This window comes from Apaloderma vittatum, unplaced genomic scaffold (assembly GCF_000703405.1).
Source record: "Apaloderma vittatum isolate BGI_N311 unplaced genomic scaffold, ASM70340v1 scaffold24887, whole genome shotgun sequence".
Taxonomy (NCBI): Eukaryota; Metazoa; Chordata; class Aves; order Trogoniformes; family Trogonidae; genus Apaloderma; species Apaloderma vittatum.
In genome coordinates, this window is record NW_009726112.1 from 6,652 (window position 1) to 33,677 (window position 27,026).

General features: G+C 38.8%; 1 protein-coding gene across 2 annotated transcripts; it reads left to right on the top strand.

Moving 5' to 3' along the window:
* On the top strand, positions 1-27,026 carry TJP2 (tight junction protein 2). 2 transcript variants are annotated; one of them, XM_009873164.1, is made up of 23 exons: positions 1-72; positions 3,436-3,489; positions 5,445-5,569; positions 7,811-7,913; positions 8,628-9,198; positions 10,709-10,812; positions 10,968-11,121; positions 12,099-12,207; positions 12,332-12,471; positions 13,010-13,076; positions 15,023-15,173; positions 15,953-16,061; positions 16,748-16,958; positions 18,836-19,023; positions 19,978-20,073; positions 20,181-20,260; positions 21,793-22,003; positions 22,403-22,503; positions 22,845-23,057; positions 23,395-23,505; positions 24,458-24,796; positions 25,180-25,265; positions 26,858-27,026. In XM_009873164.1, the coding sequence occupies exons 1-23, from the start codon at positions 1-3 to the stop codon at positions 27,024-27,026; spliced, it is 3,564 nt and encodes a 1,187-aa protein (XP_009871466.1). The 2 variants fall into 2 exon arrangements, with proteins under 2 accessions (XP_009871466.1, XP_009871467.1); XM_009873165.1 differs by lacking the exon at positions 23,395-23,505.

Consider the following 27,026-nt stretch of genomic DNA (forward strand, 5'->3'; position numbering starts at 1 on the left):
ATGAAGACAGCTCAAGCTCTGCAGAGAATGTGGTCACATGCAGTCAAAAAGTTGGGGATTTTGAAAGGGCACGTGAGTTGCTTTTTGTTACATCTTACTCCAAGTCTTTTCTTCCCCTCTCCCCCTCCTTCCTCTTCTATATCCTTCCCCTCTCCAAATCACTTTTCTAGTCAGATAACTGTTGTGGCAGGTCTTCTGGTTTTGTTCTTCTTTCAGTGTGAATGAAGTTGCTTTCAGTAGCAAGTAATTGCATAAATCTCTGATGACTGTTGTGTGAGTTGCAACAGCTGCCTGTTTGTAGCACACAGATTATTTTAGCACTTTGACTAGTTTCCTGGTAAAGATTCTGTTAAGCAGTCTATTTTGGATATGGAGAAGGCACCTGTCATTTTGGTATATGAGCATTAGGCAGATTTAAGCAAATCCTGACTACCGTGTTCTAATTAGAAGTGGAACGGCTTTAGTCACTAATGAATTGAGACTAGCTAGTTAGAGTAATTTGCATTTTCTGCAGGTAGCCTGCTATCTGTGTGAAACCTGGGTAAACTTGCAAAACAGTTACTATTAGTAACAGGAGGTGAGGTTCTTAACCATTTAGCCTGCTTTCCTCTCTCCCGTGTTTTGGTGTGTGATCTTCCAGTGGAATTGCCATCCTATAAGGGAGGCACAGGCTGCTCGGGATCCCTCTGTGTTTCCATACAGATGAAGCCTGAAGAAAATGGCAAGATGATGGAAGCTCATCACTTGATGCGTATTTTTAGTTGTGGGATACAGGGATTTTTGCAATTTTGGTAGAGACTTCAGTCTCACTTTTTATCAAGTCCTCAGCTGATGTTCTATAACATTTGTAGTCTCTCCCTCCCTCTCAGTCTTCTCTTCCCCATTAATCCGTCAGTATGGGTTAGCATCATGGCAGTGGCAAGCAGCAGTACGTTTTATAATGTTAGAGAGATTATTGCCTAGAGATTTGAGGGAGTACAGATGTGGTTTGTGCCTTATTGGGCTTCCAAGGTGACCATTCAGTTCTCTGAACTGTGTTGCAGAGCCTGCGTAGCTTTATCAGTATGGCAGAACTAGCCCTGTTGTCTCGGTAATTATGTTGCACAAAATCAGCTTTGCAAGTGTATAGTGTACTTTCTTTCACATTAATATAGTATATAGAAAATGGTTTCCCAAGGAGTAGGTTCTAAAAACGTGCTACTTTAACACATACTTACAAATTTAAAAGTAAATTACTTAATTAGCTTTTCTTTAATGTTTACTGAGTGTCAAGCCAAAAATAACCTCCTAAAATTTATGCAGAAAGTAACTGAGGCAGTCACTGATACTCTCAGGAACTTTTTTAGGCACAGATGTGTTGATACTACAGGTTAAACAAGAGCCTTAACTGTAGGGTCTATAAGCAGTAGTTTCTCCTCCATTCCTCTTAGTTGTTTTTGGGACCAGATACCATAAGATTTGTCACAGCAAAATAGCTTACATGAGTTTGCATTGCCTTGATTTACTACACAATGCATCTCTCTAATTGTGCACAAGGTTTTACTTGTGCCAGTGCTCACAGGAGGCCTAGTTTTCTGGAAGGGAATTCCTGTAGGCTTACCTGTTTCATACCCAAAATCTGTCCCCACTATCTTCGCTGTGCTTCCCTCCATTCCTTTTCTATGGTGGTATATTGAATAAGCAGTCATTTCTGAGGTCTTCCGTTATTAGTAGTGTATTGAAAGACCTGGTGTCAGAGTTTCTCGAAGAGTGAGGCAACTGTGCTCCTCTTTGTCACTGCAGGTGGTAAGTTCTTGTCGATTGCATTATGCCTGCCTTGCTGTTTTGCCTGCACAGAGCTGGACTGGGTATTCTAGGCTAGGAGCTAGTGTTGGTAAGAACTGTACAGTGCAAGCTGAATTTGAATGATGTTCTTGTTACGCATGTCAGTTGTTGAGCCTTTTATACAGTGAGAAGGATGGAAAAGATTTTCTGTCTCCTCTGCTCCTGTAAAATTTGAACCCATCTGCTTGTCCTTCAAATTTTACCTATCATTTCATACTGCGTTTCATTTCTAAAACTTTCTTCAGTGAAGTCAGCTGCAATTTGAGTGGCACTGAGGCCCTCCTTTAGCACAGACTGATTTTTCTGCAGAGCTTAAAAATATCATATAGAAAAGCAGGACAGTGATGGCATAGCCAAGGTTAGTAACAGGTAAACTGTTTACATGTTGTCATGCGTGTCAGTCAAGTAAGCCTAGTCACTGCTGTGCATCGTGAAAGCTCAGGACGAGCATTTAATTAAGGAGAAATTTTCTACTTGTGGAAGGTTGTCTGTTTAAGGGAATATGTGTAGTGAGATGGTTCAGTGTCAGATTGCTGACAGAAGACTTTTACTCTGGACATACTGGGTGTGCTTTGAAGTACAGGCATACCTTTCTTGTGTCACTTGCCTGTCTGCAGTTTTGGAATTTAGTTGCTGGTAATCCCTTTAATGCTTTTAAGAAACCTCTTGAGTCAAAACTGAACTTCTGTCTGAACTTCAGTTTTCTGAGCAAATGCTTAGCTTCCCGAGAAAGAATATCACTTTTAGCAGTAAAACCAAATAAACCTACAGCTTGAATATGTGCATGCATGTACTCGTGCAATGCTTGACTTTATCTTCTGCAGTGGATGCTTTGCAATTTTAAATGTTGATGGTGTGTCAAATACTGTGGCTCATTTTCCTCCTCATTTTACAGGACAGGCACTGAAGGGGCTGGCTGTGTACTATATGATGCATTACAGCTGGGTGATTATTCTGTATTATATTTTAAGCTCTGATGTTGGAAAGGTTTCAGGTTATCTCATGCAAGATAAACTGATCAGTTCAGGATCAGTTTTAACTGGAAATGGGGAAAAAAAAAAAAGTTTCTGAGAAGTGTCACAGATATACCAGTGCTATATAGTGATACACTGTGTTTTCACATAAATTTTAACTCCTTGATGGAACTTTAAGTTACTCAGCTATGTAATACATATTGGACAAAACATTTAAATCCACATGAACAAGAATCAAAAGATCTGAAGGCTAGTTTGTTTTGAAAACCTCAGTTTCAACTGCATACTGGAATGTAGAGGTCTTCGTAAGTATTTTGTATTATTTTAATCTAGCCTATATAATGCTAGTGTGATCTGAATTAAATGCTTTTGCTGAATGAGACTTTTACAGAAAATCAGAATTAACTGTTAAGTTAGTGAAATGTGACAGGATTCTGGACCTCGGACCTATTAATATTTTATTGTCTTTTAAAAGAAAAATCATTGCTAACTGAAATACATACACCTCGTAATAACTTTACCAAGTTATTAGAATATACATGTTATTTTTATACCTGTGTTTTAATAGGGTATCTCACGTTTTAATTTAGAGAGTTGTATTCTTTATGTTTCACTAATTGGTTTTTGTGTGCAACAGGCCCCAGGCATGGAAGAGCTGATATGGGAACAGTACACTGTGACCTTACAAAAGGTGAGTGAGTGTCTGTTATGTTTTTAGGTTTCAAATATTCAAGCGCTAGTTTAGTCTAAATATATTTTACAATAGATGTTCTTAGCATATCTGAGTCTAGAAGAGGATTAATTTGTTGTCCAAATCAGATATATTTCCCTTTTTAAAGCTTAATTGTTAGTTACTCATAGAATAGCATGACTGTTTACTGTTAGGAGTAAATTAAATTAACAATTTAAGTGCTACCTTTGCTGCTGTTTGATCTCTGTAGTGACAGTGTAGTATACCACATATCAGTCACACAGCTAAATTCATCACTGAATGACCTTAAAAACAAAGCAGATGGTTCTATCAAGCAGTGGTGTTTAATGTCCAAGCTTTATGATAATCACTGAACGTGCTTCCACTGATTTTAGGTTTTTTTTTTTTGTACTGTAATGTCTACCAGCATAGAATCTAGTGAAAAACTACTGTCACCAAAATTTCTAAAATATATGGACTACAGATGTCACTTTTAACAAGTCTTCTAAGAGGAAGTATCTCATTAGGTAGAGTCCTTTTGAGTTAAAGAAAGTAGACCACTTGTTTCTGCGTGCTCCAACAGCTAGTCTGCCACACTATGGTACAGGACGTATGCTTGGACAGTGGTGGTGGTCTCGCTAGCTGTTCTGGCGAGCAACCTGTGCTGCATTGCTTATGGCTTTTCCTATGTTCTGTAATAAACTGAGCTTGATGACCCCAGGTAAAATGGCAGTCTTTCCTACACAGCCTGTTTTGTGCACTTGCTGAAAAAGGGCTGTTTTCCAGGTTACAGAGGTAGACGGGAGAAACATGGTAGAAGCAGCCCTTAGTTTCTGCATTTTCTGACTTTTCAGATCTTCAGTATCGTGTAAATGAGCATTACTATTTTGCCTCAGTGACAGGCTTACACCACTCGAGTGGCAGAGGGCTCTTGGGCTTGCTGCATCAGCCACTGCCCATGAATTCTATCATTATTTTGAAATCTGTGTTGTTTGGGTTTGAAACATCAAACTACTTCTTGTAAAACTTATGGGCAGCAAGTGAAGTGTTGTTTAAAATGAAAACAAAACACATTTTTTTTTCCTTCCTAAAGAAATAACTACTTACTATTGACATTAGTGGAACACGATGGCATATGTTGAAGTACACAGGCTGAGTGTGAGTTGAGGGAAGAGCTCCACTTTAATCTGGTGCATTGTTTTGCCGCTACGTTAAAACATTTTTTTTAAATGCAGCATAATTTATAGTTTATAATAATGGGAGCTCATAAAATTAAACCTATGTGTTGAGCAAATGTATAGCTTTGTGTACAACTTGTCTGCAGTTCAGTTACACTAACAGTTCTCATGTCTAGTGTTATATATATGCTTCCTTCACATCCTATTCTATTTCCCTGATTTTATGATCGATGTCTTAGGGCTTTTACGGATGTGATATTTCTATGACAACAGGTTTGACATAAATTACATGTTGATTGTGAGAGAGAATAAATATAAAGAGTTTACAAGTTCATATTTAGTTTGATGGAGGAGTGAGTAGTTATTACAACCTCGATAGCAATCATAAGAAAGATGTGACCCTCGAAAAGCTGTTCCAATTTCTCAGGCATCACTTTACAAAATAGATTTATCTAGGAATACGTTTGGTATGGAATGGTGAAGCAATATGCAGACTAAGTTAGTAAGTCCCTTGATTAATTACTAACCATCACAAGGCTCTAGACTGAGGTTTGGAGAACTGGGTCATGTCATCTTGTTACATGGATTTGTAAACCTATTCCTTTTTTAAATCTAGAGGTGCTGTGTATTTCTGCAATTCTCTGCTTGCCACCATCGTATTTTAAATAATACCTAAGTAGAGAGCTGTCACAGGAACTTTCATATTGCTCTTCTTTCTCCCAGTCAAAATTCCTATGGATAGAACTGAGTTTTGGTTTTTGTGTCTTTGTTGTAAAGGACTCAAAACGAGGATTTGGAATTGCGGTTTCCGGCGGCAGAGATAACCCTCATTTTGAAAATGGTGAAACATCAATAGTCATTTCAGATGTTCTCCCAGGTGGTCCAGCAGATGGATTACTTCAGTAAGCAATTTCTTATTTTTCTATCTGACATATTTTCAGGCACGTGGCTGCAGAATATTTAACACCTTCAGAGGGGCTAGGTTGAAATACTGGTAATTTAATCCATGCAAGATTTGATGCCCTCTTGAAAACCTAGATGTCTGTTTTAAATGGAAAAAAATGCCCGCACAGCAAACCCACAACCAAACAACAAAACAAATTCTATCCGGAGATGTTTTTATTTGCTGTTTTGTAAGAAATTAAATTTCAGTGGTGTAAAAGCTCTTATAGTTACATGTGTTTCTCCTAAGGTTGCATTTCTTTTAAAGAAGTAGTAGAAATACTCAGTATCTTAAAACATTCTCCTGGCTTTTCCTCCAGGAATTATATTTAGTGGTCAATCAAGACCACTGTATATTCAAGAGAATAGCCTATGTCAGCCCAAGGAAGGGTCTTCACTGCTAAGGTGTCAGGACCAATTATGGGGAAAAGAAGAGGAAAAAAAAGTATTTGCTAAGTACTTATTTTTATTTTTAAAAAAAATGCAGAAATAAAGTGTGTCTGTAGTCCTGGTAATATCATCTTTGTGAGGCAGCATCTATCATGGACAAGTTATTTTAAATCTGTAGGCTGAGATAAACAGTTTCTAGCACACTGGTTATCAGATTTTTTTACCCTTTGACATGAAATAGCTCATGAGGACTAGACAGTTTGGAAGAATGCCAATGGTGTGCAGTAATAGTAATTCAAAAGAGTAGATTCTGGCCATTTTGCCAAACAAAAGGGCTGAAATGGGAGTAGTTACTGAAGGACTGGATAAGAGGATTCTTGTGAAGTGGGTAACAAACCATTCTGAACAAAAACATACAAAAACTTTAGTTTTATAGCAGTGATCCCTGCACAACACCACTATCATCCATTCTGTTCCGTAATTGACTGTGATTTGAGAATAGATCATGTCCACAGATTATGTAAGATCCTAGGTAAATTGGTGATGAAAAGCAATAACAAGCAATTTGGACATTTCCAGACAAAACATGTTGTGAAGAAAACATGTGAATGCAAAGCTGCTCCTCCGACAAAACAAGGAATATAGGCCTAACCTTCAAAGTGTATGTGAAATTAAGATTCTGCAATCCTTTTCAGGATAGAGTGAGCATAAATAATGGGAGCTCTTAATTTAATGTTGCAGCATTAAGTTTGATATGATCATTGGATGTATGGACTGTGAAGAGAGCTATTTTAACTCTTGCATAAATACCAGGTGAATCTGATACTGGAATATAGTGTGCAGTTCTAGCATACTTGTTCAGTAAAAAGAATTGAAAGAGTATGAAAAGTGGCACAGAAATCATTCACAAGTTAGAGAAAGTGCTTTACAAAGAGAGACTTAAAGTATGTAATCTTCTTTTTAATAAGAAGATTGTGATATTACTTGATTACAGTGAGAGAAAATAATAGGCTCTAAAGTTTTCTTGTATCTAGTAGAAAACGACACAGTAACCAGTAACTGGTTGCGCTAATGCTCTGACTGTACAGTTAGTAATGGAGTAGTCGCCAGAATAAACTAAAATGTGGAGTGGTTGATTTTTTTTTTAATTTATTTTTTTTTTAATCCTCCCCCTTTTGCACTGAAATGCCTTTCTGGAAGATACGATTTTTTAATTAATCGCGTGTTATAAGGCTGTCTCCTGAGGGTGACTGAGTTAATTTTGTCTGACATGCAGGAGGTCTTTCTGGAGGGCCCTTTCTGTGTATTATAGTTTGTTTCTTCTCCCCACCCCCCAGTACCTTTCTTTGGAGTAGATGGGACCTGAATACCAACCCGTCTTCCAGTAAAGTGTGCTGGAGTGGTACTTGTCAAGATTTGTCTGAATACTGCTATAGATGCAGCAATGTGAAGCTCTGTTGAAATTCATGTATCGGTGTGAAAAAAATGTAGCATTAGGTGTGAAAGAGGACATCACAAACGTTCTTCAACAAACAAAATCTTCTCTGACATTATGGCAAGGTACTTAAGCTGGACAAAGTGCATGTACAAAGATGTGCACAGCTACCCAGAGTCTAAATGTACGAAAGCTTCTTTTGGTGTTCAGGTATTGCAGTGTTTGCATAACGAAGTTTTTAAGCCAAATTTGCTGTTGAAGTGAATAATATCCATAGGTTCTCCTGGGGAAAAAAGAAAATTGTTCTGGCATTTTCATGAAGATACCTGAAAACCTTTTTTTTTTAACTTCCCCCCACCGCCTCTTCCTCTTCCAGAGAAAATGACCGAGTGATCATAGTTAATGGGACCCCAATGGAAAATGTTCCACATTCTTTTGCAGTCCAGCAGCTTAGGAAAAGTGGAAAAGTGGCCACCATCGTAAGTAAATTACAAATGTATTCTCCCTAGAGTGGTATCTACCTGTGTAACCAGTCAAGATTTTGGTTTTCTTCTATGAAATGTGCTGTATGTATAAAGCAATGCAAGCCTTTGCCCAATACTATGTAGAAAGTAAATTAACAAAAAGGCATAGTTTCTACAGGTGAAACAAATGAAAATTAAAAAAGTGTCAGAAAGTTATCCTGTTGAACAATGGGAATGAAATTTATATCCTCAGTCTTTAATTTTACTGAATAATGAGTGTAGTTGGAAGAAACAAGTTACGTGAGGCAAATAATGTCCTGCATACACAGACATAGCCCAAGAATTTGCTGTTCAGATCAGCTTTCATTAGTTGAGAGAGGTATCTGCAACTCTCTCTTTTGGGAACTTGTCACATTTTTAAAAAGTCCTGTAGAAAAAGAAAAAAAGTATTCATTGCTCACACGCTTGCAGAGCTAAAAGAATGTGCTTGCTGATACGATTTTTATTTTTTAAAAATTTGTCTTACTATTCTTTATCCTTCCAATTAGTAAGTATTTCTTCTGCTCATCTAAATGATTTACTAGTTGTTCTATAAAGAGAACATTTTCTTGTTTTGCATCTTTCTTCCCCCCAATCTCTGTCTGAAGTGTGAAGAAGATTCTTCTATTAAATTTCGCATTCTGACCATTGAATGGGTGTGTTTTGTTTGTTTCATGTTGCACTGAACAGGTAGTGAAACGACCAAGGAAAGTACAGGCTGCAGCGTTGAAGAGAAGCCCTTCCCTTGACTATGAGGACAGAGCTTTAGATGTAATGGACGACCATGCAGAATTTGATGGCAAAAGTGCTCGAAGTGGCTACAGTGACAGAAGTTGGCATAGTGGTAATGGAGGACGCAGCCAAAGCTGGGGAAACAGTCTGGATCAGAGCTACAGAGATGAACAGGACAGAGGGCGTAACTGGAGCCGAGACCGTGACAGGGAGTGCAGCTACAGCCGTGATCGAAGTCGTGGTAGGAGCGTTGACAGGAGCTTAGATCGAGACTACAGAAGAGATCGGAGTAGAGGAAGGAGCGTTGACAGGGATGGTGACTATGAAAGGGGCTACAGAGGAGACTACAGCCCACCCAGTTATAGTCATGGATCTCAACCTGATCCTAGATATGGGAGGAGTCGAAGTCGGGACAGGCTTCGTTCCCGAAGTCCTTCGCCTGAAGTACGCCATCAACATGACTACCTAGGGCCGCAGGATCAGAATGGACCAATCAGTGTTCTCTTAACAAAAGGCAGACATAGTGAAGGTAGGTATAGTATGGGGAGGGAGAGGAAGTAGTTTTTAATACTCATGTTATTTTGGTGGGGGCAGAAGAGGAGCCAAATACTCTCTGCTTTTAGAGGTTAAATGTTGAGTTTTCTAACTGATTGCTCAAGTTGTTCTTTTGTTCTTCCTGGCTGATTTGGGGTGCTTTCACCCATAGCACTGTGAACTTTTCCCTTTGAACAAAGAGCTTTCCACCCACATGATTTCAGTCTTTTCAAGCCATTGTGTCCTTCAGTTTTCCATTTTCTCTCCCTTATTCTTCTGGTTCTGGTGGGAAACATTGATCTGATCATGATTCAGATTACACTTGGCAGATCTACAAAAGAGTCAGGTACAAAGGGTGAAGAGCAGACTCTGCTTTTAATAGTGCACTTACTTCTTCCATTCAGTATCATTAAATTAGTTCCAATGATTGTTTGATTCTGAATGTAGTTAAAGAATACTGAAATTACAACAGCTGAAACAGCCTTTCCTTGCTGAGAGTGTGTAAATGAAAGCCCAAAGCCTGATCTTTTGCATGCTGTGAAATAAAGACTCTTGTGCTATAAAGCATATTTGAAATTAGATCATGCATTCTTTTCTGTTTAGGGTGGGTTTTGGGGGGGTGGGAGTAAGGTGGTTTGTTTGTGGGGTTTGTAGATTGTTGGGTTTTTTTAATCTGCCTTGTTGTAATTTGTAAGAATTTTCTGCTCCTGTAGGCTTTGTATGCAGGAGCTAACCTTGTTTTTCATTGACTCTGACAAGGATCCCTTTCTCTCCTTCATCTTCTTCCCCTGCATGTAATGTTTCCATTTGTAATGGTAACACAGATAGGTATATGAATAAGGAGAAACCTAGGGTTTTATATGCACCTACTGATTCCATAATAATTTCTGCCATTCATACTCTGCAGACTCACTCCAATGAGGTGATTTTTAAAGGCAGATGGCTTGCTTTCCTTTTCTGTTTTTCTAGGACATGCAAGTTTTAAGTGTTGCTTTTCTTTTTAAGTAGCAAATGCACTGATCAAAGTAACTTGGACCAAAGAGGAAAAAGAAAGGGGATGGGGAAATTCTTTGCCTGAAGCAACTGAGACACTTATTGGGGTACAGATAGGACAGGTTCAGTATGTGGCAACTGGTAAGAAAAACAGCTCTTCTGTTAGCACTTTTTGACTCTTCTCCCTCTCTACGCCATGGAAAATATGATACAGAGAGAAAATTTGGTCCAGCATGTTAATAAGCACCTCCAGGAGGGAGGTATTATTTTTCTGTTAAAGGTGCAGAGTGGTCATCTGTCTAGTTTGGACTGCTGTTCGTTTTTACTGTGGTGGCAGCACAGAAATAGGAGAGTCAGCTTAGAGTAAAGTGGGTTTACTAGGTCCACTTCTTTTTTCTTTTTCTTTTCCCATGGTGTAATGGGGTGTGCTTCATGTACACTGTGCAGTTTTTTAAAAAAAACACATGTCCTCGCTCATCTTCTAAGATACAGTGGATTATTTCCGATTCCAGAGTATGGTCTCCGGCTCGGAAGTCAGATCTTCATAAAAGAAATGACCTGTACTGGCCTAGCAACCAAAGATGGCAACCTTCATGAAGGGGATATCATTCTCAAGGTCTGTTCTGGTTATACAGCTAACAGTTTAGCAGGCAGTTGTTATACTGGTTACTCTGGAGTAAGTAATGTTGTAGCCAAGTTCACTGTTAAACTTGAGCACAATACGGACTTTTTAATTTACTTACAGTGTTGTTGTTGCCTTTTTATGTCCAGATCAATGGTACTGTGACAGAGAACATGTCCTTAGCTGATGCCCGAAAACTGATCGAGAAATCACGGGGGAAGCTCCAGCTGGTTGTCCTCAGGGACAAAAAGCAGACACTGCTCAACATTCCTTCATTGAATGACAGTGACTCAGAGATGGATGGTGAGGTTTAATGTGGATAAAAAGTTCTCGACTCTGTGCAGGGACAGAATGGAGCTTATAGTGTTTTGCTGTAGTAGACTAGGTTCTTTTAAAAAATGAATAAAATAAAAAAATAACCAAGTACAGACAAACCTTAACAATAGCCAATTAAGCATCAAGCCCAGTTCCTTGAGGTGAAGGAAGAATTTGGTGGTAATTATGTAATGACATTTTGAGCAGGGGCAGAGATAGAAGCAATGTTAATCTGGCAAAATCAGTCTTCTCAAAGCAAGCAAGTCTGTTGCTTTGATAAAAGACTTCATTTTTAACACCAAGTGCACTGGATTGGTCTCTCCTTTTGCGGGCATCAGTATTCATGACAGTATTCAACAGGAAGGAAAAAGTGTCAGGACAAAAGGAAATTAAGTCCTCCTGGACAACTGGTTCCTGTTTCCAGTATCTCTTCTGTACAAATAATCTATCACAGTGCGTAAGTTTTATCTTGCAGCATAATCTTGCTTTGGGAAAAGCTCAGAATGTGTGTGGAAATAGAATGTTACATTTAGTGCAAGATGTTTGCTTCTCTGATGACAGAATACTGGATGCAACTTTTAATAGGTTTTACTGTGAAGACTGAGATGTGGTTCAAGTCGGAGGGCTGCTCTGTTTCTTTTGTCACTGAAGAGCAATGATTTGAGGACTGTTAATGTGAAGGTGGTCTACTGGTTGGGAACCTCCATGAGACCTCAAATAAAAGGCTACTAACACTAATGAGTTTGTGATATCCTGAAAGTAGTTGCATGGTGTGTGTTTCCTAAAGGTTGTGTGAAACTGTCTTGAAATATTTTAGAGGGGTAGGGAGTGGAAGTACTAAAAGGCATACAGCACTTTTTGAACCCTGATCAAATCCAGCTTGGAATGGGAGTAGGATTTGTAAATAAATGTGATCACACGTGCAGTTAAATCTTGCATGTCTTGACATGGTGCTCTCTTTGCAGATATTTCTGAAATAGAGTCAAACAGGTCATTCTCCCCTCAAGATGACAGGTTGCATCATTCTGATCAAGATTCACATTCGTCCAATGAAAAGCTGAAAGAGAAGCCAAAGTAAGAAATGGTCTTTTCTAGTCTAGTTTTCTAATGCTCATCAAAGAAATCATTAAAATATATGGCATTCTTATCTGATCTCACTACACATTTTTTCTCTTTTTTTTTTTTTTTTAACTTTTAGTGCAAAAGATGATACATCCAGTAAGATGTCCAGGATGGGAGCAATGCCTACACCATTCAAATCAAGTGGTGACATTGCTGCTTCTGCTGTTACAGTTGTAGATGCAAACAAAGAACTGAAGTATCAAGATGAACCAGCAGGTCAGAGTTTGAAGTATTTGATTGCCTCCTTTTTTTATTTTATTTTTTTTTTTCCCCCCGGCCACAGAATGTCTACTCCGGCAATCAAGCTGATATATATCTAGTATATACTCTTTGTATCAAGCCCATCTCAACATACAGAGAAAAGATTTATCTTTGCTTTGTAGTGCAGAGGGAGAAGAAACACATGAGATTATTTGAAGGCAGTTGCTTATTAGAATTATCATTACAAAACCAAGTACTCCCTTAGAGCATCTGCTGTAGCCTATTGCCCTAAGCAGCTAAACAAAGCTATTCTTGAAGTCTGATCTGGCTTGCCTGAAGAGAGTTGTGTATCCCTTCCTTGATTTGTTTTTTCTTTTTCAGTAATAAAAAAAAGGGAGAGATAAGTAAATTTTAGTCAAAAAGATGATTGACATTTAAATCTGTATTAATCTTTGGCATGGAAGGGTTCGATTGCTATCCGATAGCTAAAAATTGCTGTCATTTATAACTTTCTTAATAGCTCGGTAACATCTGTTGTCTTTTTTACATATAGTGTCTCAACCAAAAGCAGTTACAAGAACGATTCTTAAACCCAGCCCTGAAGATGAAGCAATTTATGGGTAAGGTGACACTTGCCATGTTCTTTTGCACTTGGCGTTCTTCCAGTGACCTTCCTGTTGCATGGGTTTTGTGTATTTTTGCCCATTTGTAGTGAAACTCCCTCTAAAGGAGAAAATATGACATGGCTTCTAACAGACTGTATTTGAGCTGGAAGGTGTAGACTTGCCTTCTGCCTGGAAGGTATAGAACACACTGTGCTCCTGGACTATCATGAGAATGTAAATAACGCTATATTTTTATTCTGCTCTGTTTGGCACTTTAAGGTAGTATTGGGAGTGCTATGTCCATTTTGGATGCCCCAGGACAGGAAAGACGTTGACACACTGGAGCAAGTCTAAGGAGTCAGTAGTTGCCACATAGGACATATGGGAAAAGGCCGAGAGAACTGGGTTAGTTAAATGTGAAGAGAGGACTGAAGGGATATCTTTCTGTCTGGAATAACCTAATGGATATTGGGGTGTAGACAAAACAGAGTCATACTCTTCTCAGAGGGGTCCAATAGCAGGAGAAAGAGCAAGGGACACAAACTGGAACACGGGTATTTCTGACTTGTTATAAAGAAGAAAACTTTTTATTATGAGGGTGGTTAACCACTGGAACAGTTTGCTCATGTAGATTGTGGTATCTCAGCCGCAAGGGATACTGAGAGACATAACTGATCAAGGCCCTGAACAACCTGCTTTGAGCAGAAGGCCATTCTAACCTGTGCAATTTTATGGAAATGTATTTTAAACCTCTTCCATTATTTCATACTTAAACAAAAGACAACCCTCCTCTTTTCTGCAATATTAAAATACAAAAAGAATGTTCTCTGTTTAACCTGTAAACAAGGTCTTTGCAAGACAGGGCCAAAAGTATGTGTGTTACTGTACAAGCTGTAGAGAAATTTTTGTCTTTTCTTCAAATTCAAGCCTGTGTTGTTCGTATTGCCATTCTAGTTTCTGCTTAGAAATGAACAAAATATTGCTTCTAAAATTGATTTTTCTGGTTTTTTTTTAATAAGTGGTCAAATGAAACCTTGCACTGTTGATTCATTAACAATTAAGACACTAAAAGTTGTGAACTCTATTAATAGGAAGTGAACTTGTATGTTTTCTTTTGAGAGTTTCCAAATACATAAATTCAAAGGAGGGTAGCACTGAGATTGTAAGGAACAGCCTAAAGATAAGGTTTGGAAGATCTTCTGTAGCTCAGAGTATTTTCTCAAATAGATTTTCTTCTCAGATATTTTCTGAGTTGGACCCTGTTTATGTTGATATGCAAATTAATCAAATTATTTTGGTGAAGGGGAATTTATAATAGAGGCTTAGGGTATTACTGAGGAAGGCTGACAAATAGGTACTATCCTTTGCATTGGAAGGTCATTCAGGCATACAGCTTTTCTGACAGCAAAAGAGCTGAACCTAGTCCAGTAGTCTCTCACACTACAATATGAAAGGAGTGATTGTTAACATACCAGTAAAGCATACTTGAAAGTATTTCTCCTTACAAGAAGACTTGAAGACTTCTGCCTAACAAACATGTTAAACTGCAAAGAAAATTTGAATTCATATGGCAGTTGTTAAACCCATAGAGGAAAAAGCAGCGAGTATGACTATTTATATTCAGTATGTTTTCAAAAAAAATCCAGCTACTCATTTAAGACAGCATCTAATAGGTAGAGAACTCTTTTGGGAGTTGTTCTCTGCTTTGTCAGGCCTGTGCATGCTACTTAGTCATTCTTCCTAATTCAGTTTCCACTCTGAAAAATGCAAATACTCTGCTTCCTTCCTTCACTGAAGAGTTATGTGGGTAAATATCTCTTATATAGTGAAAGAAAGCAGCCAAGAATGTTGTTAATGTGATTTTGTTGAAAGGGTTGTAATTTTTTTTTTATCTTGACAACCTGTTACTGTCACCTGCCTAACATGTCCTTACTTACTTTTTCTGCCCGGAAATTTTGTAGTCCTAATACAAAAATGGTGAGATTCAAGAAAGGGGACAGCGTGGGTCTACGACTGGCTGGTGGAAATGATGTAGGGATATTTATTGCTGGTATTCAAGAAGGCACCTCAGCTGATCAGGAGGGACTGCAGGAAGGAGATCAGATTCTTAAGGTATGTGTCCCTGAAATGCAGGTCACTTTTGTAATTTTTTTTTTTATTATTATTATTTTTTGCTTCTTGGTGGAAATATGGAAGAAGTTGATGGTAGGAAGTCAAATTATTGCTTTGGAAGTCTGGTTGGTAGTGAAAGGATCTTACTGAAATTAATGTTTGAAGGATGACTATATATCAAGCTTTAGTTTGTTGAAGATTCTGTGGAAAGGTTAGTTAGGAGAAATATTAATCAAGAAAAATGACCAAAGGTGGGAGAATAAAATTTCTGTACAATGCTTCTTCCTAGTACAGAAGGTGGAATAAAATGAAGCAGACATATTTTATTTTTTTTCTCTTGTATTTCTCCAGTTTCCTTGATTGACAGTGATTTATTTTTTCAGTTTGCGTATTGTATCATTTATGCGATTTTGTCCTCTTACATTCTCCTTCTTTTCTGATAATTCAAATAAGAGGCTAATCTAATTATCTGCTGCTTTTCTCTTGTGGTAGCCTTGATTTTCAAGGCTTTTTGGAGCCTATTAAAGTAGAAGAAACAGTCTGCCAGTGGGTGTGCAGGACAGTTTATTTCAGAAAGGTTACTGTTAAAGGCAGGAACAAAATATTTCTTATTGTAACAGCTGTCTATACTGATTTTTTTTAAAAAGTATAGTAAGAGAAGAGAATATTTAATATTTTTTACATGAAACAAAAATCTTTCTTTATTGCTTTTATTGTTGTTTTTTCAGCTGTTGATTTTTAAAGTTTGTTTTGGATTGGTTTTTGTTTTGGGTACATAGGTAAACACTCAAGACTTCAGAGGCATTATTCGGGAAGATGCTGTTTTGTACCTCTTAGAAATTCCTAAAGGTGAAACAGTAACAATTTTGGCTCAAAGCAAGTATGAAGGTAGGTGCTTTGAACAAAACATATGTCTATCCAAGAACCTTTTAAACTCTCTTTTGCCAGCAAAACCACAAATTACCTCTCTCGTGCTTATTCTTGATAGCCTTTTAGTTGCTGTATTCCGTACCACTAAGGATCATACAGATAGGCACATGACGTGTTTTTCAAGAGCATTTCTCCATAGCTTTTATTATTAGCAAATAGCATCTCTTAATCCAGAAGAGTGGCAATGTACTTCTTGCTCCTTCTGCTTTTCTGTCTGTAGCAGCTGGCCCAAGCTCTGCTGTTAGCATTCCTTTTCTGCTGTGCCGTGGCAGTTGTAAGGGGTTTACTCAGACAGCAGCAGCAAGTTGTCAGGTTTATTGATGTTAATCAATAAGGTTAAGGAGCAAGCAGAGCCTCTTGCTTTCCTGTTGGACATGCAGCATGCTGTAAATATTGAAGTACCATAGCTGCCATTTGCTTTGGGAAGGTTCAAGTGCCTCCGTCACTCAGAGCTGTTAGAGCTGTATGTGTACAAGTGCAGAATGTTCTTGACAACGTGCGTGTAGAGCAGTTGATCTGAAGGCTGAGGGTTTTGCGTCTTTTTGAGTAGAGGGGAAGAATTTCAAAACTAGTCTCTATAATGACAGCTTGGTCTTTCTTTCAAGCGTAAAAAAGTACGAACTAAAAGCGAGTTCCTATTTTAGTCTACAGAGACATCATGACCTGTGGCAGAGGAGATTCATTCTTCATCAGGAGCCACTTTGAATGTGAAAAAGAGTCACCACAGAGCTTAGCATTTACCAGAGGGGAGATCTTTAGAGTAGTCGATACACTGTATGACGGCAAACTGGGAAACTGGCTGGCAGTGAGAATTGGAAATGAACTGGAGAAGGGCCTCATTCCAAATAAGAGCAGGTAAGGTGGCATCCTGTCTTCCTAGCCATTGTTAGAAGTAAGATTTTTTTCCAAATTATTTTGGCTTCCTGTGTCATACCTTTCTTCTTTTTCTTTTCTTTTTTTCCCATACAAGAGTGAGTAAAGTATTTTTTCTTTACTTTGACGACAATTATGCATGTAAAAAAACCTCCTCCTCCTCCTTTACTCTGCCCTGGTGAGGCCACATCTGAAATATTGTGTTCAGTTCCGGGCCCCTCAGCTCAAGAGAGTCAGGGAACTGCTTGAGAGAGTCCAGCGCAGAGTCACAAAGATGATGAAGGGAGTGGAACATCTCCTTTTTGAGGAAAGGCTGAAGGAGCTGGGTATCTTTAGCTTGGAGAAGAAGAGGCTGAAGGGTGACCTCATTAATGTTTATAAATATGTCAAAGGGGAGTGTCAGGAGGATGGAGCCAGGCTCTTCTCAGCGATGTCCAATGACAGGACAAGGGGCAGTGGATACAAGCTGGAACACAGGAGGTTCCACAAAAATATTAGAAAAAACTTTTTCCCTATGAGGGCGACAGAGCACTGGCACAGGCTGCCCAGGAAGGTTGTGGAGTCTCCTTCTCTGGAGACATTCAAAACCCGCCTGGACGTGTTCCTGTGTGACCTACTGTAGGTGATCCTGCTCTGGCAGGGAGGCCGGACTAGATGATCTTTTGAGGTCCCTTCCAACCCCTGACATTCTGTGATTCTGTGTGATTCTGTGATAAAATTACGCATGTAGATTTTAGAACCATTATGTGAGGAGAGGATGGTGTTACTTAGGCACTGGATCATGTAATTGCAACACAGACCTAGAGCTCCTGTCTCAGCAGTCAAACAAGTTTTGACCACTATCACTTTCCATTTATTTTCCAGAAAATGGATGGATAATAGTATTTTTGCGCTTTTTTGCCTTTTTTACCCTGTTCTTCTCTGCACTCATACTGTCCTAAATCAAATCAAAACAAACTAACCAACCCAAAACACCCCAGACCAAAACCTCCAAAGAAAACGGACAAAAACAACTCCTACACCTTAGCAAAATCATGGCTATGTGTGCAATAATACTCCGATGATTAATCTTTTTTGAAAGAACTGGACTGTTTGAATTTATTCTCTATATCCTTATGGAAAGTGTTTAAAGAATTTTTTCCAAGACTGATAGCTCTTGGTAGTTGTAGTCCTTATTTTTGTGTGAAATACTGAGTAAACCACAGCAATGGTTTTTTGCTTACATACATCTCCATAGTTGAAGTTCATGTGTGGTAATGTTCAAATATACACAATGAGTAAAAATATTGGAATTCCTCAGAAAAAAGAATAGGATGTTTTTAGACTGCAGCTTTTAAATTCTTGGGCATGATTGTGATGTTATGGTGCAGTAAAAAAAGCTCACAATTGCATTGTACAAAAGTTTCTGGAATACACTTCTTATGTGACTCCCTTACCACTTTCCTGCTTAGTACATCCTTTCTTCCCTATTAATGGACCTGTCCAAACCAGCCTTTGTCTCTGTGCTGTAGTGACTTATGAGGTCTAATGGAGAATAATGGCAGTAATTTCTTATGCCTTCAGTTCCCTGTTGCACTATTTCACCACCTCTTTACATTTGCATTGTTTTATTTATGCTTGTGTGAGTTACCAGTTAAGACTTGAAGACTCGTTACTGCCCAGCAATCTTGTAGCTGTGGTGAGTTGCAGTGTTTGCTCAAAGGCAAAAGAACCTGCAGTCATCTGTTCTTTCCTCCACTCATGCCTCTCTGTGTGGCAAGTTACCTGTTACCAATTCACAATCAATTGTTCTTCAGTGAAGGTGCCTTTACCCTCTTTGACTAGTTCTGCTCAAATAAATTCTGTGTTTTCTTTGTCAGAGCTGAGCAGATGGCCAGTGTTCAGAATGCCCAAAAAGATGGCTCAAGCGACAGGGCAGACTTCTGGAGAACACGTGGCCAGCGATCCGGAGTGAAGAAGAATCTGAGGAAGAGTCGTGAAGATCTGACAGCTATTGTATCTGTGAGCACAAAATTCCCAGCTTATGAGCGAGTTCAGTTGCGTGAGGGTAAGTGAGACTGCTGCAAGCTGGCTGGATGGTTTAGCATCCAAGTGTTTGGTCAGCTAAGTAAATGATTTCAAACAACCTGGATTCAATGCTAAATTTGAGCAAGAGGAAGGGATGACAGTTTTCTCAGAGTGCAAATTTCTGAATGCTATCAACTAAGAAAAAAAGCTTTCCGTGTTTTTAAACTGTGCTATACTCCTTTGCCTCCAAGTTACACATGACATTTTCAAGGTTTAAAATAAAAAAAGAAGAAACAAGTGGGGTTTTCTTGTTTCCTCAGCTTCCCCTTTTCTAGCTCTGAATATACAATCCATATGCCTGAGATCAATCATAATCTTTAGCTTGCTTATAAATACCAATTTAGCATTGCCGTGAGAGCAGATAAAACCCAATTATTTTCAATAGAGCATCCAAAACTAATCAAGGTTGATGGGGTCCATGTCTGTGAATTTGAACTAGATAAATTACTAGTGATGTTGAGCAAGTCAGTGTAACTTTCTGCATATTCACACGTGATAGTACTGTGGAGCAAAACAAATAGTAAAAGAAGTATTTTAAAGGAGCTCCCAGATGTCAATGGCATTCCTCCATTAATTTATGAGGACTGTATCTGTGCTCGTTTTGACGAAAGCATATCAGAATTGTGCATTTCTTTGCTTCTTCAAGCTGTCCTGCAGCTGGTTTAACACTGATATTCACACAAAACCCACTGGGTCAAGGGTCATGCTATTTCGCTGGATGGAAAGATTACTGAAGATCTGTGGCAGGTTTTTGGGATGTAGAATCCTCTCACTGCATCTTGATTAGAAGGAATAAGGAAGCTGTTTAAACAATATCTTGCTTCCTCAGCTGATAAGAATAGCTTTCTGTATGAGTTCTGCTGTTTTACAAACTCATTTATATATAAACCCAGTCGTATCAGACATTTTTTTCTCTAAATATTTTTCTTTTCAGCTGGTTTTAAGAGACCTGTGGTGATATTTGGGCCGATTGCAGATGTTGCTATGGAGAAGTTGTCAAATGATTTGCCTCACCTGTACCAGACAGCAAGTAAGTTGTCTTCCTAGCTTCCTTATCATCCTTAGTTTAGAGAATGGATAATTTATTAATCGCAGCCACCAAGCCACTGTAGATAAACTCAAGTGTTGTCTTTGCAGAGACAGAACCCAGAGACGCAGGTTCAGAGAAGTCAACTGGGGTAGTGCGCTTGAACACTGTGAGGCAAATCATTGAGCAGGTACAGTGTATTTCGGTGAAAATTGCTTACACTCAAAAGCATGTTGTTTGATTTGTTTCCTCCTAAAACTTGCACATTCCTCAAATCTCCATTGCATTTATTTCTTTAGTAAGCAGACTTGGCTTAATGGTAGGGCTATTTAGAAATTGTGCAGCAACTATTTTTATAATTTTGATAGCTGTCCTCCAAGTAGGAGGGTTAGCCTTGTGTTAGAAATAAAATTCTCCTTCCTTAGTCCATTCTAAATTTGGTGAGGGATGTCTGTGTTTTACCATATACTTTCTGAATTTGCCATGGATGTTTTACTGTTTTACAGTGCTCTACTTCCTCTTACTGTCATCAGAGTTACTCCTATTGAACTGAACAGAAAGTGATTATGATAGTTAAGTAGAATCTACTGAGATTACATTAGCTCTTAAAATACTGTTTAGAGATCAAATAAATAGGTCATAATCAAGAAGCCTAGAAATTCAGGCAAAAATAATGTACTCTGCAGCTTTTTGTCCTAAGCCAAATAGAATTGATGCTGGCAGGGTTAAAATGTCACACGGAAGTCAAAGCTCAGGCTGCACTGAAGCACAGATCTGAAAATTACAGAATCACATAATGTTAGGGGTTGGAAGGGACCTCTGAAGATAATCTAGTCCAACCTTGCATCCCAGCATGCCTAACCACTACACCATAGCCTCAAGTGCTAGATCTACTTTTTCTTTTAAACACCTCCAGGGTTGGTGACTCCACCACCTCCCTGGGCAGCCTGTTCCAGTGCCTCACTACTTGTTCAGTAAAGAACTTCCTCCGAATATCCAATCTAAACTTTCCCTGACGCAACTTGAGGCCATTTCCCCTTGTCCTGTCATTAGTAATTAGAGAGAAGAGACCAGCACCAGCGTCACTACAGCCTCCTTTTAGGTAGTTGTAGAGGGCAATAAGGTCTCCTCTCAGCCTCCTCTTCTCCAGACTAAACAAGCCCAGTTCCCTCAGCCACTCTTCATAGGTCATGTTTTCCAGACCTCTCACAAGCCTTGTTGCCCTTCTCTGCACCCGCTCCAGCACCTAGATGTCCTTCTTATTAATTCCATTAATCTTTGCACTAGAAGTAGCTAAAAAGGAACATATTAAGTGGAAAAAGTGAGATTTGTCTCAACTAGTAAGTGTAGATAAAGATAACACCCAAATAGTGTGGTAGTGGAAGCTATAGTAGGGGCAGGTAGACATAAATGCTGGTTAACTTTCACCACCTATTTGATTGAAAGAAAAAAAAATAAAAGTGGAGTGAAAGGATTTTGCTTAACATGAGAGTTAGTTAGCGTAAGAATATGGACATTCAGGCAAAAGCTGTTCAGAAAAATGGAGCTGAAAGAAAAAGGCTGTCTGCTGTGGCTTCCAAATGTGATATAACTAGAGGAAAAATTCAACAAGTTGTGGTTTTATTTGGACAAAATTGTCTTGGTTTTCTTAGCGTACCATGTTCCAACCACCTCCTCTTGTTCCCCACAAGCAGCACACTGACCAGGCTTTCTTGTTAACAGGATAAACATGCTCTGCTGGATGTTACTCCTAAAGCAGTGGACCTGCTAAATTATACCCAATGGTTTCCTATTGTGGTCTTCTTTAACCCAGACAGTAAGCAAGGTGTGAAAACCATGAGACAAAGGCTGTGTTCCACATCTAACAAGAGCTCGAGAAAACTTTATGAGCAAGCCAACAAACTGAAGAAAACTTGTTCCCACCTCTTTACAGGTAATGTATGTGTAATCTGCTTACCAAGAGAGTATTGGATAAGACTGTGTGAGTCTTGAGGCATCTGCTTACTACTCTGCGTATTAATGCATGCAGACTGGAACCAAAAGGGTGTTATGAGATACAGTCACGAGCAATCTCTTCCTTTTATCAAAGTTCCTTGTTCTGCCAAATTCATATCTAAATGAAATTGTGAACTGGCATGCTGTCATTAAAAGATAAGTGATTTAGTAAGCTTGAGGAATGGACAAACAATAATATAAAAGTACCGTGCTTCTGACAGTGTTTTAAACATTCTGTTCAACATTCTTCCATAAATAAACTGCTAAACAGCCGAGACTGTCTAAAGGATCACATTGCATATGGTTGTATACATACTTTTTCCTTCAATTTTTACAGCCACCATCAATTTGAATTCAGCCAACGATAGCTGGTATGGGAGTCTGAAAGATACAATTCAGCAACAGCAAGGAGAAGCAGTATGGGTATCAGAAGGAAAGGTAAGCCATCAGTCCATACTGTACTAAGCTATATAGATGTCTCAAGATATATCTTGCTAGTAAAAATTGTTCAAAATTTTGTTTCCCAGTGCTGAGTGAGTTAGACAAGTAGTAGTTGATCTCTTTCTTGGTAACAAAAAAGTACATGTTACACTTTCTTTTACATTTTGGGCCTGACATCACTAGTGCTGTGGTTAGGCTTTATGATTCTGCATTGGAGTTTCTTTCAGTTTTGCAAAATCATTCTTAAGAAGTTATTTAGCATGATGTTGAAACCTAACTAGACACTAATTCTTCTATATTTAATCTTTGTTCCTTTATTCTTACTGTCTTTTCTCTAGATGGATGGTATGGAAGATGATGCAGATGACCGTATGTCTTACCTTACTGCAATGGGTGCTGACTATTTGAGTTGTGACAGTCGGCTGATCAGTGACCTAGAAGATACTGATGGAGAAGGAGGTGCATACACCGACAATGAACTTGATGAGCCCTTGGACGAACCAAGGATTTCATCTGTTAGCCGGTCCTCTGAACCTGTGCATCATGAAGAGGTGAGATGATTGGATTTTCAACAGGGCTGTACTTTGGACTTCCTGGCTTAAAAATAAGAGGTTTTTTAAACTGAAGCTTTCCTGCCCCTGATAGTGTTTTAGAGCTGCGCTGTGCAGAGCAAAGACAATAACAGCTCTGCTTTTCTTCCTGACTCTATGTTTCCTGATGGTGTCTCATCATGGAGCTTTGCAGTGAAATCTGCAATGACTGTGGTCATATTGCTGACAGTCAATTGCCACCTGCTTACTGTTACCCAAATAGTAATCTTGAGAGAGAGAAAAAATGATTGAATTACTGGATACTGCAGTGATTTTTATCTCTTATTTTCTTTCACAGAGTTTAAAAAAATTTAGTCCAGAACCAAAGGCTCAGTTGAGAAAAGCTGGTAGCAGGGAGATCCTTAGAGAACCAAGTCCACCTCCAGCATTCAAGCCTGAACCACCTAAGGTAAAATTGTAGAAGCAGTTCTGAATACGAAGTTGTTCTTTCTGGAGAACTCCCCAGGGTGGCACCTTGGGAAGAGCGATAGGAATCATCAGAGAGTAGAAAACATTTTAAGAGTGGAGAGAAGGAATGACTGAAGGTGTTGTAGGATCAAGCAGAAGGAAAACTTAAAGGATAACAGTTTTCTTCAAGTATGCTTGACCTCTATATGGCATAAGAAAGCAGACTTCTCTTTGTGTCTACTAACAGAGTGAAAGGCACTTTTTTAGCTCAGCAAGAACAAATGTAGGCTAATCATTAGACAAAGCTTATCTCTTGGCTATTATTGTGAAGCACAAAGCTGGAACAAACCTTCAATGTCCATAAATAGAAATCAATATTAATTGTTTGTTCAAACCTTGCTCAGGAATGATGCAGGGAGAAAAAATTATGATGTTTGGACACTCAGGTCTATTTAGCAACTACTGATTTCCCCTGACCCCAAAGTCTTTTCTTTATAAGGATGGGTGCCCTCACATACTTCATGTATTCAAAATATATTCAAGTATGTCTTAATAATGGAGACTGAGCAGAGCAGGACATGCATAAGGAAAATAAAGACGGAATAGAAACTTCTAAATACCTGGTAGTGATACTCAACATTAGGTAGTACTCATGAATTATTTGGGAGGTTATTTTTCTCTGTGCTATCCCCTAACGCATAATGTAGTTCTAGTAATCCTTATCAAACAGGACAAATCAGTCTAAATGTGCTATTCTTCTCTAGATTAGTGTGTAGTGTATGAGCTTATGGCCAAAACTGCGCTGCAGGTGAACTACCTATCAAGTGTTACTTTGGGTGAAGATTGGCACTGTTACATGCTTAGTCAAAATTATTAATTTCACATTAAAACCTACATCAGCCACTTCATTATTTTAATTTCAAATGAAACCTTTGTGTGTTTTATACTTGCAGGGAAAGTTACAAAACAAAGAGGATCTATACGACTTCCCTAAGAGCTACGACTCCATATCAAGTAACGTTGCTGTCAGCAGTGAGACTTCAACTGTATCGGCTAAGGCAGCACCACCACCTGTTTCTGTGAAACCTGTCTTTGGGCGTCCCATCCTGAGAAACTCTCAGCCAGCAGTCCCACCTCCAGAGGAGGACGAGGAGGCAAAGTTGGAAGAGGAAGAAAATGAACAAGAAAATACTCCAAAATCTGTTTTGAGGAAGGTGAAAATATTTGAAGAGATGGATCATAAGGCAAGGATGCAAAGAATGCAAGAGCTACAAGAAGCGCAGAATGCCAGGGTATGAAGAGATGCTTTCGCCCTCTGCTGTAATTTCCAGCATATAGAATAGCCTGCATCCTGAAAATGGAAACATGTCTTTGCATTGTGTTGCTTCCAGAGGGAGAAGTTTGTGAGGATTTGGGTGTAAAAAAAGGACGTGTTTCAAGGCTTCCTGCTGTAACTATAGAAAGCTGGCTTCTAATAATCCTGTTGCTTTTGGCAATCCATTCGTTGATGTACGCTTTGAATTATTACTCTAGCAAAAGATGACGAAGTTGCAGGAATAGGAATAAGATCAGTTATCAATTTGTACTTTAATTGTTACAGATATAGCTGTGACCTGCTAGATCTATAGTCTAATGTATAGACTTAAAAGTTATTTTCTTCTAATTTCTTTTAAAGCTTGAAATAGCCCAGAAGCACCCAGATATTTATGCTGTCCCTGTCAAAACACAGAAGTCAGAACAGAACTGGCCGCAGCCTGTGAGGTAAGGTGCATCCCGTTTAAAGCTTTCTGTCTTGATCATTCACCAGTAGGAGGAAAACTGATTGTGCCGGTTTTGATTCATGCAAGTAATCCTGCCTTGGTATATCACTTTGTTCTTGTGCCTCAAAGATTAGTGTAAAGGTGGAGCAAAATTTCAGTGAATTCTTCTTGAGTTTCAGGATTTTTTTTTTTCTCTTAGTTCATTCATAGTATTTGAGTTACCTCAGAAGAAACACTATATTCTTTTGCTGAAATATTTGCAGAGCCAGGTTTTTTTTGCTTCACTGAGGATTCCTCAGAAGCTTTTCTGCATTCATAGAATCATAATCATTCATGTCCTCTGATGTCCTGTGCTAGATACATGGCGACTATTAGTCTATCCTAACAAATAATTGCTGGTTTAATTACTTAATAACAATTACTTAAATGCTTACGGAGCAACAGATGTATTGTGGGGGTGGGGAAACTGAGAATGAAACTGTTCTGAGGTCACCCATCCAGTCTTACAAAAACAGTAGTCTCATTAAAATTCAGTGATTTCTATGACTTGTGTAGTCACCTAGGCAAGAGCTAACACACTATCTGACGGATTTTTTTTTCTGCTCTGCAGGACTTTTTTCTTGCCTCTTAGTAATAGCCAGTAGAAATGGGATTTTCTCCCCCCACCCCCGGTGAATCAAATCCTTTTATGTCATAGTATATAATGTAATGCAAAAATGTAAAACATTAAGTGATTATTTTCAGGTTTTCTTGCTGGGGTCAGAAAAAAAAAAATTTATAGCCTTGGCAGCTTTTTAGAAGCAGTGAAAAGTAGTCTTTAACTAAAGATGCAGAGTGTTTGCTCACATACAGAAATCAGTGTTGTTGCCTTTTTACAGGAATATTAATGATTGGCCTAGAGGAAGTGTTTAAATACTGAGGCAATATAGAAGGAAAATAATATCTTGGTTTTGTACAGTGGGGCTTGCAAAAATCATGGCTTTTGAAACTGAGAAAAATGCTCTTCCTTGGCAGATTTTATTTCTAGCTCTCTGCTTAGTGTCACATTAAATGGATAGCACCACAGTGTATAAAAAGCTAATGTTATTTCTTCCGACTTTGAGGGATGAGAGCCCTAGTGAGAGCCTCGAATGAGGAGAGAATGCTGTCAGTTTAAAAAATGTCATGTAAGAAGTCTTCAGGCTTTGAGACAGAAAGTGGTGGGTACAAAGGAAGAGGCAAGTATCAAATGAATCTGGTGCAAAAGTAATGAGGAGAATGTCAGTTGTGGTAGCAGCAATGTCTGAAAACCTCTCTGCTCAGAAGATAAAAGTGCTGTAAAGCTCTTGATTTGTATGTGTGCAATGGTGTTTAGTAATTTTAAATTTGGCATTCTTCCACATAGATTGAGTCAATCAAATCTGAACATCAGGCTCCAGCTTGATGAAAGTATGCTGCCTCTCCAGATAGGCTTACCATGGCCATGCAATTGGAATTTGTTCCATGTGCCTTTCTAGGTTGTTCATAGCCATAAAGCTAATACTAAGGATAATTAATTCTCAGCTTTTCAGAATGGAAATAAACATGTCTCTCCCTTCCCCTGTCTTGTATTAGCTCTAGACCTCCAGAACCCCAGAAACCTCCTATCAGACCTTATCTAGAGAATCGTGGCAGTTACGGCAGTGATGCAGAGGAGGAGGAGGAGTACCGTCGGCAGCTATCAGACCACTCTAAGAAGGGGTATTATGGACAGCCATCCAGATATAGAGACACGGAGTTGTAG

Coding starts and splice junctions, on each gene's coding strand:
- TJP2 (XM_009873164.1), top strand. CDS start 1: ATGAAGACAGCTCAAGCTCTGCAGAGAATGTGGTCACATGCAGTCAAA. Junction 12,472..13,009: donor GTATCAAGATGAACCAGCAG/GTCAGAGTTTGA, acceptor TTTTACATATAG/TGTCTCAACCAAAAGCAGTT. Junction 19,024..19,977: donor GCGAGTTCAGTTGCGTGAGG/GTAAGTGAGACT, acceptor TTTTCTTTTCAG/CTGGTTTTAAGAGACCTGTG.